Below are 13,160 nucleotides of genomic sequence, written 5' to 3' on the forward strand. Positions count from 1 at the left end.
GCACGCGTTGCATTGTGGGAAGTGCTGCCTCTGCCGAACACCGTGCACCGGATTGACCATCAGACTGTGCGCCGATGACGCTGGCGTTGCATGGTGGGAGTTGTAGGCCCAATGTGAGCAGCCACTTATCGCGTGACTACATCGTCCATCAGGCCGTGCGGCGGCGCCAGTGACGCAGGTGTTGCAGTGACGCAGTGACGCAGCCGCCAACGCCGCTGACCGAGGTGGAGACTGCATCGCCCATGAGGCCTTGCGGAGGCGCCAAGGACGCTGGCGGTGCATTGTGGGAGGTGTAGTCCACCGCCCGTAGCCAGCAGCGCCCTCCACCGGGCAAGAGACTACATCTCCCATGAGGCAGCGCGGCGGCGCCCGGCCCAGGAGGGGGGGGGGGGGGGGTTGGGGGGGGAGGGGGACGAGCGGAGAGAAAAATTCCTGCCCTGGATGCCCGGCAAGATGGCGGCTTGTGGTCGGAGGCGCGGAGTGGCGGGGATGAGGGAAAGGTCAGTGGGAGAGGCGGTCATTGTACATCGGACGGGTAGACGGAACTCGTCCATTCACCACCACCGCTGCTGCTGCCGCCGGGCCCCATCCTCCACCTGCCCCGGGCCCATCCCCGCTTAAACCGACACCGCGGCCTCCGTCCCCCAGCCCAGCGGCCAGGCCCCACGACCCCCACCCCGCAGCCCCGCTCCCCTTATACCGCCACTCCCAGCCCCGCTCCCCCGGCCCTGGCGCCCCCCCCCTCTGGCTCCAACCCCCCGGCTCCAGCCCAAGGTGGCCTCCACCACCCACAGCCGCGGGGTTTAATATTGACCAGGCGCTAACTAAATGCAGGGTCGGTGGGCGAGGGCAGCGTCCCCCACCCACACCAACCCCAGGGGGTGAAGGTGAAGGGGGACAGGGCGTTATACAGTCAAACCCCTCATTCACCCCCTGTCAACACAACCCACCGTGCTCACAGCCAAAAGCCGTTGTTCTTTATTTAAACTTTATTTCATTACGAAAATATAAGCGAGGAATGCTACAGGAACAGTGTAAGTGTACGATACAGGAGTAGAATTGGGCCGCTCGGCCCGTCGAGGCCACTCCGCCATTCAATCATGGCTGATTTCTGATTCCTAGTCCCATTCTCCTGCCTTCTCCCCATAACCCTTGACACCCGTTCTAATCAAGAATCTCTGCCTTAAAATTAACCACTGACTTGGCCTCCACAACCCACAATGAGTTCCGCAGATTCACCACCCGAAAGAAGTTCCTCTTCACCTCCTTTCTAAAAGAGTGCCCTTTAATTCTGTGGCAATGACCTCTAGTCCCAGACTCTTCCACCAGTGGAAACATCCACTCTATGTCCTGTGTATCCACTCAATGCCTTTCATTTTCCGGTAAGTTTCAATGAGGCGTCTCCCCCCCCCCCCCCTTAACCTTCTAAACTCCAGTGAGTACAGGCCCAGTGCTGTCAAAAGCTCATCGTATGCTTACCCCCCACCCCCCTCCATTCCTGGAATCATTCTTGTAAATGTCCTCTGGACCCACTCCAGAGCCAGCACATCCTTCCTCAGATATGCCCCCCCCCCCCTTACTATGTCTTCAGTAAATCAGCATATGCTGTTCCTTGTTCCTACTTATTTTTATTGCTGTCTGGATGAGGGAGTGTAAGGAGAGACCCAAAATGTTTGCAGTAACAGTGGGTCAGGCAGCATCTGTGGTGAAAAGGAAAGGTGACATTTTGGGTCGAGACCATTCTTCGGTCAGAAGTGGTTGGACAAACTTGGATTGTTTTCTCTGGAGGTTAAGGGGACATCTGGTCGAAGTATATAAAATAATGAGAGGCATAGATAGGGTAGACAGTCAGAACTTTATCCCAGGGTGGAAATGTCACCCTAGACTAGACTAGAGGGCATAGCTTTCAGGTGAGAGGGGCAAAGTTTAAAGAAGATGTGCAGGGCAAGTTTTTTACGCTGTGGTTGGTGAGTGCCTGGAACATGCTGCCCAGGGTTGTGGTGGTGGATATAAACGTAGTAGTGTTTAAGAACCATTTTGACAGGCACGTGGATATGCTGGGAATGGAAGGATATGGGTGACGCACAGGCAGAAGAGATTCCTTTAATTTGGCACCATGATCAGCATGGACATTGTGGGCCGAAGGGCCTATTCCTGTGCTTTATTCTATTTTCTTAATTCTGGATGTTAAATTTCTCTTGGTGGCCACTGATCAATGCACTGAATTTACCATTCTGCACCACCTCAAGGTTTTGGGTAGGTCTCAATATTTTTCTCCCTAACCCTTATTTTTTTTAAGGGTCTGCTCACGTTTGATATAACAATTAGCTTTTTCCTTCGTTGTCTGGTAATAATTAAAGTTAATCCAAAAAAAAATAAGCAACAGTTTTTGCAAATGCTTTACCTTTTTTTCTGTTTTTAAACGGCAGTTGGATTATAAATTTCCATCTACGGAATACGGAAGACTAATTTTATTTCCGTTTGATTCTTCTTGAAGGCCTCGGCTATCGCTACATATCCCATCACTTGAGTGCTGTGTATATTTGTATGTTAAAAGGTTGGTGTGTAGGTAAACCTATCAATAAGACAAAAATAGGCCCAACATCAAATACTTACTATACTGAACAGAACGGTCTATTTATAGGTAGATAGAAAAGCTGGAGAAACTCAGCATTTATGGAGCGAAGGAAATAGGCAACGTTTCGGGTCGAAACCCTTCTCGAGACTGATGACATGGTCTATTTCTTCAGACATGGTCTATTTATACTCTGGATGCATAAACAATGGATAAAATTATATCTTATTTGTATTGATTGTTAGGTCAACGGTATTTGCAAAAAAATATTTTGTGTTCACTTCAGCTTAATCCATTGAAGACAGTGAAAGCAGTAAAGTTACTTAGAAATAACGATTCTGAAGAAGGGTCTCGACCCAAAACGTCTCCTATTTCCTTCGCTCCATAGATGCTGCCTCATCCGCTGAGTTTCTCCAGCATTTTTGTCTACCTTTGCAATAACGATTGGTATGAGGCATGTGAATGTGGACAGAATTAGCACAACTAGTTGGTGCTAAAGTGGGATGAATCCCCAACAAAAGTAAAACACGCACGCATCAGATGTTAATGTTACCCACTCTTTAAAAAGTAATGTGGTGTCAGGCAGTTCATTGCATCGCTTAAGAATAGACAAGAAGGTGTTTCCGATCTCTGGCATTTTTATTGCCTGTCCATTTTTAATACATGTATATCTGAAAATAAACTGCGGGGAAAAGTTTACAAGTTTTTGATCATAAAAGTCAACTCATAAAATCTGCAGCTTTGTTGATACAGTTGAGAAGAATCAAATTTAAGTAAGTTAAATTTTCCACGTTCCATGGATGGAAATTTATAATCCAACTGTCCTTTCATGACAGAAAGGAAAAAGTCTTTGCACAGCACTGTTACTAAAAAATATCGGAAGAAGGGTCTCGATCCAAAACGTCGACTCTTCCTTCGCTCCATAGATGCTGCCTCACCCTGAGTTTCTCCAGCATTTTTATCTACCTTCAAAACATCTGAATGTACCTTGCAGTTAATGTGCTGCTACATTTATGTGATTTATATTTGGGATTATTATTTTCTTTAATGTGTTCCAGTCATGATTTAGGTTTAGGACATCCCAAAGTAGTTCACATTCTGCAATACTTTTTGAAATATAATGACTATAGTAAGGAAAAGAACGGGCACCTCCACAAGTAATCACGCTATAAAGTACATGAAATTGTTTCTGATCCGTGGCAAATTAGATAGTTCAAATATTTCAACAACACTTCCAATGTGAAAATTAACATTCTATTATTCCCAATGTTTTTCCTATTTCCCAACGGTATTGGCCGAGGGAGACCAGTGGGAATGTCCGTGCTGTTTGACATCCCGTCACCTAATCTTGAGCATCCACCTGAGACAGGAGATGGTGTAGTGAGTTTCAATTGATTTGAAAGCAATGCTTGCTTAATTTATATACCTGAGCCTATTAATGTTTATGTGTAGGAATGAACTGCAGACAGACACAAAATGCTGGAGTAACTCAGCGGAGATGGTGTAGTGACAGATTTTTATATCGTTTCAAGGATTAGTCCTTTAGTCACTAATTGAAGACCGGGATCAGAAGATAATCGATACAATAGACAATAGGTGCAGGAGTAGGCCATCCGGCCCTTCGAGCCAGCACTGCCATTCAATGTGATCATGGCTGATCATCCCCAATCAGTACCCCGTTCCTGCCTTCTCCCCATATCCCCTGACTCTGCTTTCTTTAAGAGCCCTATCTAGCTCTCTCTTGAAAGCATCCAGAGAACCGGCCTCCACCGCCCTCTGAGGCAGAGAATTCCACAGACTCACCCCTCTCTGTGAGAAAAAGTGTTTCCTCGTCTCCGTTCTAAATGGCTTACTCCTTATTCTTAAACAGTGGCCCCTGGTTCTGGACTCCCCCAACATCGGGAACATGTTTCCTGTCTCTATCATGTCCAAGCCCTTAACAATCTTATATGTTTCAATGAGATTCAGAGCGTACAAGCCCAGCTGCTCCATTCTCTCAGCATACGACAGTCCCGCCATCCCGGGAATTAACCTTGTTATGCACCCACGAGCTCTCCACATTCAAAGCCGTCAAAAGATAAATCTTCCAAACACAGTCTCTTGATTAATGGTTTATTTATAGTAGTAGTAAAACGGTAAGATATTCATCCAAACTTCTACTTGTATAAGTACATTTTAATCTTACTCGTGCATGGTCGAAAGCTGTGACCTCTCCCCCATGCTTCTTTAAACTAAACTAACTACTAGGGAGTCTGCGCAAGTATCCCAGCCGCAAACACGTCTCAGACTACGTACAAATCCCACCCACATAATTACAGGCAGATAAAATTTAAAGGTAACTGGTTATAGTTATAACATACTGAGTTAAGCTAAATGGCTTCTACAGGTGGTTCATCTGAACAGAAGGCTAATGTTCCCATTGCAAGTCCTGTTCAAATAACGTGCACTGTCTCATTGGTGTGTATTTCCGAACCATGACATCCAGATCTCACACTGAATATGAAAGAAGGAACTGCAGATGCTGGTTGAATGATTGACCACAAAAAACTGGAGTAACTCAGCGGGAACGGCAGCATCTCTGGAGAGAAAGAATGGGTGATGTTTCGGTCCGAAATGTCGGCCATTCCTTCTCTCCAGAGATGTTGCCCGTCCCGCTGAGTTACTCCAGCTTTTTGTGTCTATTTTCACACTAAATACCTTGGGCCGTAAACATTTGTGGAAAAACTGATGTAATATTTTGAACATTGCCCTCAAGCTCCAAAGTGTCTAGTGTAGACAGCCTTGCACCATCTTGCGTTCCCGAGCTTTACACCTTTGATGAAGTATCAGGCATTTTATTATATCTGTTGTCATGAAAGATTCTCAACCTGAAGCACTAATTCTGTCTTCTATCCACAGATATTGCCTCATCTGCTGAGTACTTCCAGCATTTTCTTTTATCAATTCGGCTGAATTGTTGTGCTTCTTAGATTTGCTTCTTTTAAGAATAAGGGGTAAACCATTTAGAACGGAGACAAGGAAACACTTTTTCTCACAGAGGGCGGAGGAGGCCGGTTCTCTGGATACTTTCAAGAGAGAGCTAGATAGGGCTCTTTTTTTAACCTTTTTCTCTGGTTTGTATGGAAACTTATTATCTATTTTATGTAAAGCACTTTGGTGTCAATGCGAGTTGACTTAAAACGTGCTATATAAATAAAACTTACTTACTTACTTAAAGATAGCGGAGTCGGGGGATATGGGAAGAAGGTAGGAACAAGGTATCGATTGGGGATGATCAGCCCTGATCACATTGAATGGCAGTGATGGCTCAAAGGGCAGAATGGCCTACTCCTGCACCTATTGGGGGGGAAAGACCCCCAGTAAATTGGCTGGTAAAATATTTGGTTAGTATTCACTATTTCCTAAACTGTAATATTTCCAGGCAAGTCTGCTTTATCTCTATATAGATAGTTAAAGATGTGTATATATAGAACTTTATCTATAATGTTAGTCTTTAAAGTCTAACGTTATAGATAAAGTTGTATACATCTTGGCTTCTCCAGTTCAAGTGACAATGATGTGTTAGTTGTTATTTCCTTTGCACAAACTTGCAACCACTCGACTCTGTTTATAGTTAGCGTCCTGATCAATGGAATGGAATCTTGGCTCACAAGCCCCTTGCTTTACCCTCTCCCCGCCTTATGGCTGCATTGTCACCACTCATTCGCCTGTGTTCCAGACCCATTTACACTTCCGTCACTACACCTTCAATGTTAATAATTAACACCATGAGTTATTTCTTTTAGAGATGATTTGGTAAACATTTTTTTTCCAGCTGGGAACTCCTAAGGTCATAGATAGACACAAAATGCAGGGGAAACTCTGCGGGACAGGCAGCATCTCTGGAGAGAAGGAGTGGGTGACGTTCGGGTCAAGATCCTCCTTCAGACTCCAGCATTTTGCGTCTACATTCGAATTAAACCAGCATCTGCAGTTCTTTCCGACACATCCTAAGGCCATGTACTGTTAACTTGTCGTTCACGTTTATCAGCTTAAAACTGGCAAACAGCCAGTTTGTCAAGTGTTTTGGCATTGATATGATAGTGTTCTGCTTATCAGCATATTAGTCCTTTACATACATTTATGCATCAGTTATGCTTCATATCCACATGCCAGCAGTACTGCAGTCTCTAGGACATGCAATTTCCTGAAAAATGCAAGACAACATGTTGGCTTCATATGTTCCAAAGAATGACGAAGGGTCTTGACCTGAAACGTCACCCATTCCTTCTATCCAGAGATGGTTCCTGTCCAGCATTTGTGTCTATCTAAAGCAGCATCTGCAGCTCTTTCCTACACATAAAAACAAATACTCAGATTTAAGCAAGCTTTGCTTTCAAATGAGTTGAATATATTATATCAGATGAATTCAAACTGTGTAGGTTTTTGTGTCTATCTTCAGTGTAAACCAGCATCTGCAGTTCCTTCCTATACATTTTCTAATTCTATCTAGTTTTTTTACTGTTCCAGTCTGTTTCTATGCATTGATGTTAAGCAAATAATTTTATGGCAACTATTCTTGCTGATAGTTAATCAGTAAAAAAAAAAGTCTCTTCACCTGGTGTTTGAAGTACTTTGTGTGAACTTGTGAACACAGACTTGAAATCTTAAGTACTGTACCACAACAGTTTGAATGCATGTGATATAATATATTCAATTGATTTGAAAGCAATGCTTGCTTAATTTATATACCTGAGCCTATTAATGTTTACGTGTAGGAATGAACTGCAGATAGACACAAAATGCTGGAGTAACTCAGCGGAACAGGCAGCATCTCTGGTGAGAAGGAATGGGTGACGTTTCGGGTCGAGACCCTTTTTCAGAATATTAGTTTTTATTATTGATTGTCGAACTTCTGTACACTTTAAGTCCAAATACATTCTTGCCCTTATTAAAAGGGCATATGCACTAAGTCTGTTCAGGGCATGACATTACCTGGTTTAACATCTTCTAGCCAATTAGTCTCTCCAGTGGAAGCCATGATATACATAATCTTAGCAATGCCCTCCCTAATGTGCATAACATGCCTTGAATTCTATGTGCATATTTCCCATCTCTGTTAGATGTGCCATTGAAATGTCGTAGGTGTATGTTGATGGAAAGTGTTATTCTTGCTTTGTGACCAAATGTTTCAGTCTTGCCAATGCCAAGTTTGGGATTGACAATAGACAATAGGTGCAGGAGTAGGCCCTTCGGCCCTTCGAGCCAGCACCGCCATTCAATGTGATCATGGCTGATCATCCCCAATCAGTACCCCGTTCCTGCCTTCTCCCCATATCCCCTGACTCCGCTATTTTTAAGAGCCCTATCTAGCTCTCTCTTGAAAGTATCCAGAGAACCGGCCTCCACCGTCCTCTGAGGCAGAGAATTCCACAGACTCACCACTCTCTTTGTGAAAAGTGTTTCCTCATCTCCGTTCTAAATGGACTCTCCCAACATCGGGAGCATGTTTCCTGCCTCTAGTGTGTCCAAGCCCTTAACAATCTTATATGTTTCAATGAGATCCCCTCACATCCTTCTAAATTCCAGAGTATACAAGCCCAGCCACTCCATTCTCTTGGAAGAGTTATGATTTCTGTTTTATTTACGGAGTATTTGCAGTTTGATAAATAACAATGTGGGTATTTAGTACTTTCATTTCTAAATGTGCACTCCATTCACCTACTCTGCTTCTTGAACTCTTTCTTCATGAATAAACCTTACCCTTCGTGGTGTCACAACCAGAGGCATGGAGGGGTTTGTAGGACTTGGAGGGAATAGTTTCAGTTTTTCTAGAAGTCGGGGGAGGTTCTGGGTTATATGACTGCCTGATAACCAAATACTCATGGAGTCTAGTGTCATTAGAAGCATTTATCTTGAATCCCATTTAATATTTTCTTTACTCACTCACTCACTACTTGCACCTTGCACCATTCTCTCGCTCTTTCACCTTTTTGTATTAAATTCACAGTAGCTCAAGCTCAAGCTCACCAGCTCCTCCACATTGTGTAAGTGTTTCTATAAGGCAGCAAGGACGTGGTTAGTAAATTCAGAAGGTGAAGTGTCAGATGTAGTTACAGAAATCAAATGGTATTTTGAAGTTAGACACAAAACGCTGGAGCATCTCAGTGGGACAGGCAGCATCTCTGGAGAGAAGGAATGGGTGACATTTTGGGTATTTTAATGTGTTTCAATTTGATCATTGAATTGAAAGTTGATTGAAGGGACAGAATTGTGTATCAGTGTTTTAATTGTCTAATTCCGGACCAGTATTCCATCTTGTGATGATTCTGTGGTAGACTCTTTATGGATCTCAGATGGAATCGTCTGATCAACAGGTCACCATTTTATTGCAGAGTTAACTAGCGGCACAAGACAAGCGGGATAAGTGTGCCATAAAAAGTTTCACCATTACGGTTATGTACTGGCAATTGTGTGATCTGGGCACTTAATCCTCTGCAGAAAGGCATGCTTTCTGGAAGTCATTAGTGTATTAATGACATTCTAAACTGTCTATAGTCAGTGAAGCTCCTTAATGTGTGAGTAGAAATGAGAATTGGAAAGTAGAATTCTTCTACAGCTGTTTGTGGGACCATGTTGTAATTTAACTGATGTGTTTCAGAAATGAGAGCATTTGGTACTGTTCCTGAAGCACATCAGTTCAATTATAACACAGTCCCACAGCAGTAGAGCATTGGCCAGATCTTATTTCTCATTGATTTGAATTGTTTTACCTCAAGCTAAAAGAAACTAAACACAAGGTGTGAGGTGAACTGATATAACCACAATGAATCCATCCTACCTTGGTCCGTCTGAAAGGTTAGGTTTATTATAGTTACGTATATCGAGCAACAGTGAAAAGCTTTGTTTTGCATGCTATCCAAACAGATCTGTTGTACCATCCTTAAATACAATCGTCAAACTCGTACAGTAGATGGAACAAAGGGAATGATGCAGAGTGCCAAATATAGTTCTCAGCATTGTAGCGCATCAGTTCTATAGACTATATCCATTGTCCACTGTGGGGTAGAGGTGAATCGGGACAGTAGCCTATCTTAGCCGTTCAGAAGCCTGATGACAAAGGGGAAGAAGCTGTTCCTGAATCTGGTGGTACGCGCTTTCAAACTTCTGTACTATCACAGGAGTGAGGAGGAGAAGGAATGAGCAGGTCTTTGATGATGGATAGACATGTGATTGGTATGTAGTTCATTGTCTCTACAAGTTTTTGATTATGTTGGCTGCTTTTGCGAGCCAGCCTAAAGTGTAGAGTACATGGTACCAGGTTGGAAGTGAAGATACTATAGCGGATAAATCATTCCGTTTCATTTCAGTTAAGGGCCTTGAAAGTTGTCGTGGATCCCAGAGTGCCCAACCTCACACGGCTCCCTAACCTGGTTCTGTTGCTTTTCCTTTCTGTGTTCTGCAGGGTGCCACTAAACACTACAGACTGCTACATTGTCCGGGAGATTTACAACGGAGAGAATGCACAGGAGCAGTTTGAGTACGAGCTGGAGCAGGCCCTGGAGACCCAGTACAAGTATATCATCATCGAGCCGACCCGCATTGGAGACGAGACCGCGCGCTGGATCACAGTGGGGAATTGCTTGCACAAAACGTCCGTCATCGCCGGCTCTGTCTGCCTGTTAACCCCAATAGCACTGGGTTCAGAATACACCCGCTACGTGGCCCTGCCCATCGGCGCCATCAGCGTGGCCTGCGCAGCGCTCTACGGCATCTCTTGGCAATTCGACCCCTGTTGCAAGTACCAAGTGGAATATGACACGTGCAAACTCTCCCGGCTACCCCTGAATACTCTTACCTCATCCACGCCCGTGGTTCTGGTTAGGAAAGATGATATTTACAGGAAAAGACTCCATAACACAATAGCATTGGCCGCCTTGATGTACTGTGTTAAGAAAATCTGTGAGATTTGTGCAGTATGATTGGGACAAGTTGCATACTGTTACCTATGACGTTGTTGTCAGTGGAGACCACAGGAGCAAGGTCTCCAGTAGAGTTTCACAAGTATCTCCCCACGTGTACTGAAACCTCCAGTCCACGTGATAGTTCTTGCCCACCCCATCGATTTTGATCCTCTGTAACAAAAAAAAACCCAGTATATACTTGACATTTGTATAAGAAATCCAATTTATGCAGAACTACTGATGTATTTCAGGTGATGAGCAGGTTGCTGATCTTCTCGATTACTTTCATACTCCACACATTTCCAAAACAAAAGTAGACATTATCTAGCTAGCATGAAGTATTTGGAGTTGTTTTGCGTCACAGAATTCCCAGACGGATCCTAATTTGCCAGTTCCGAGTCGAATGTTCATATTTAAATCCTTTTAGTTGTGGCTTTTTACCACTTGTGTTTCAGGAACTTTACTGGGATTGTAGAGTATGATCTTCACTTATCATCCCTTGGCTGTAGCACTAGGTGGTTAATCTGACCTGGCTACAGTTTAATTTGGTGAAGGAAAGGCAAGCAGGTTTGCACGTAATTGTCACCGGAAACTGCAATCGAAGGGGCATTGTGACAACTTGCAAATCCGCAGTGACTGGGCTGCTGTGAATTTACCTGTCGTTTGCCTTTCTAAATAAACGAGTCATTGCCATACAATCAGCTGTGTGTGTGTGTAGCGAAAATAGGTCGTCAGGAAACCCCGAAACATTTGTAAATGGGATCTTCATTTTGCCATGTTCATTCTGTATTTTTTTTTTTTTGGGAGATGATGATCCTTGCTTTCTTTCCAAATAAAATTCCGTGTAGCAGCCGCTGTTCCCAGTCTCCGGTAGAGATGGCATTAGAGTCTGATATAACAATCCATATTTGGCATGACGTGTTGTTTCAGTTCCAAATTGTAACCAAGGAAGGTTTTGAAGTTGAAAGTTTGTGTGTAGTGCACATCACCTTTACTAGTTCTCCTGCATACAAGTTGTGTTGTAATGGACAGACTTCTTTTTGTTAAATATGGCAATAAAAGGGAACATTTTGGATACAATTACAATTTTGCCAAAATTCCTAATTTTCGACGCTTGAGCTATTTCCAGCCTGACTCATTGGTCAGTATTTACTGCATGTTTTGAGTATTTTTATTTTCAATCCTCGTGGTATTATCACGTGGGGGAAGCAACATAGAATTATTAAAGATACAATTGGGAGGATTACAGAGGTCTCTGAGTGGTTTCAGGATGTACTAATGCTTTAGGGTTACAATGCAACTAAAACAAATTCACACTTATTTTCCTTGGCTTGCATTGTGGACAAGTTGCGGTGGTGAATTTTGTGTGTGTTGGGCGGGGCAAAGAGTTTGTTTGTGAACCCTACACACTTCAGGCATAAAGATGTTGGGAATGTTATTGCAAATTATATTTTAAGAAAGGGTAAACATTTTTGAAAACTTTCTAGATAACCTGTATATCTTGGACATTCTTAGACAATCCAATAAAGACTGAGAATAAATCGTGCTGGAAGTGATGAATGGTGTGTAAGTGACGTGGTTAACATTCTGCTGGAGGTGAGGCTTGTGCTGGATATTGCCGCGCCAAGCTGGCGTGAATCACTAACTTGACCTATTTAGATGCCTGTGAATATATGGAAGATGGTTCCTTTCACCTCTGTGTTGCAGTGAGCTCACCTCCGCTCAGGAATGCATTGGTCTATGCTAAGCAGGCACTTTCAATGTGTGCTCAGTGTCCTAATGAATTACTCAATTTTCCTAACACTTGTGTCAAATTCAATGAAGCAGATCATTTTAACATGTCAAGTTTGAAGAGACATGTTTTACAACAGTGGAATGCACCTTCGTGTACCTTTGGAGTTGCCACTACAATCACTATTAACCGAGAGAGAGAGAAAGACACACTCAATGGCCACAAACACACACTCACATGTCGCACACACATTCTCCACACACACCCGCGCAGGTGCCACCCACACACAATCCACACTCACAGCCACGTTCTTCACTGCAATACAAACTAATTTCAGCCAACTAATTTACTGCAGGTTTGATCAAATGACCACTCTTCAAACACAAGCTCTGCAAAGTTGGATTCTATGATGTTTTCTTTTATATTTTTCACTTTTACTTTTAATCTCTGTCAGCATGGCGATGCAGTGGTGGAGTTGTTGCCTTACATCTGCTGGGTTTGATCCTGACTACTGGTGCTGTCTGTATGGAGCGTATATGTTCTCCCCGTGATCTGCATTGATAATTTGTCCCTGTTGTGTGCAGGATACTGTCCGTGTGCTGTTAGTTGTTGGTCGGCGCCAACTCGGTGGACCGAAGGGTCTGTTTCCGCGTTGTATCTCAACTACAAAACTAAACTAAACTCTGCCCAGTTCAAAAAAATCTTACTTGTTGCATGTTAAAACGATGCATTCTCTCCAGAGCAAAGAGAAGGAATATGTTCCCATCTCCCTCCACCTCCCTCTCTATTTGTTTTTGCACTTTCAATTCTTTGTTGCTTTTCACATGCTTAGTCAGGCACAGACAGCAGGATATTAGACATGCGTGAGGAATGCACATGGTGTTCAGAGGGTGCTAATAGGTCTTTAAGT

At 43.5% G+C, this 13,160-nt stretch overlaps 1 protein-coding gene across 1 annotated transcript; it reads left to right on the top strand.

The window, feature by feature from the left end:
- The first annotated feature begins 405 nt into the window (after window positions 1-405).
- On the top strand, window positions 406-11,598 carry tmem11 (transmembrane protein 11). The gene is made up of 2 exons (XM_055651027.1): window positions 406-500; window positions 10,020-11,598. The coding sequence occupies exons 1-2, from the start codon at window positions 442-444 to the stop codon at window positions 10,534-10,536; spliced, it is 576 nt and encodes a 191-aa protein (XP_055507002.1). The 5' UTR covers window positions 406-441; the 3' UTR covers window positions 10,537-11,598.
- The last annotated feature ends 1,562 nt before the right edge of the window (window positions 11,599-13,160 follow it).

The sequence above is a fragment of the Leucoraja erinacea genome, chromosome 20, assembly GCF_028641065.1.
Source record: "Leucoraja erinacea ecotype New England chromosome 20, Leri_hhj_1, whole genome shotgun sequence".
Taxonomy (NCBI): Eukaryota; Metazoa; Chordata; class Chondrichthyes; order Rajiformes; family Rajidae; genus Leucoraja; species Leucoraja erinaceus.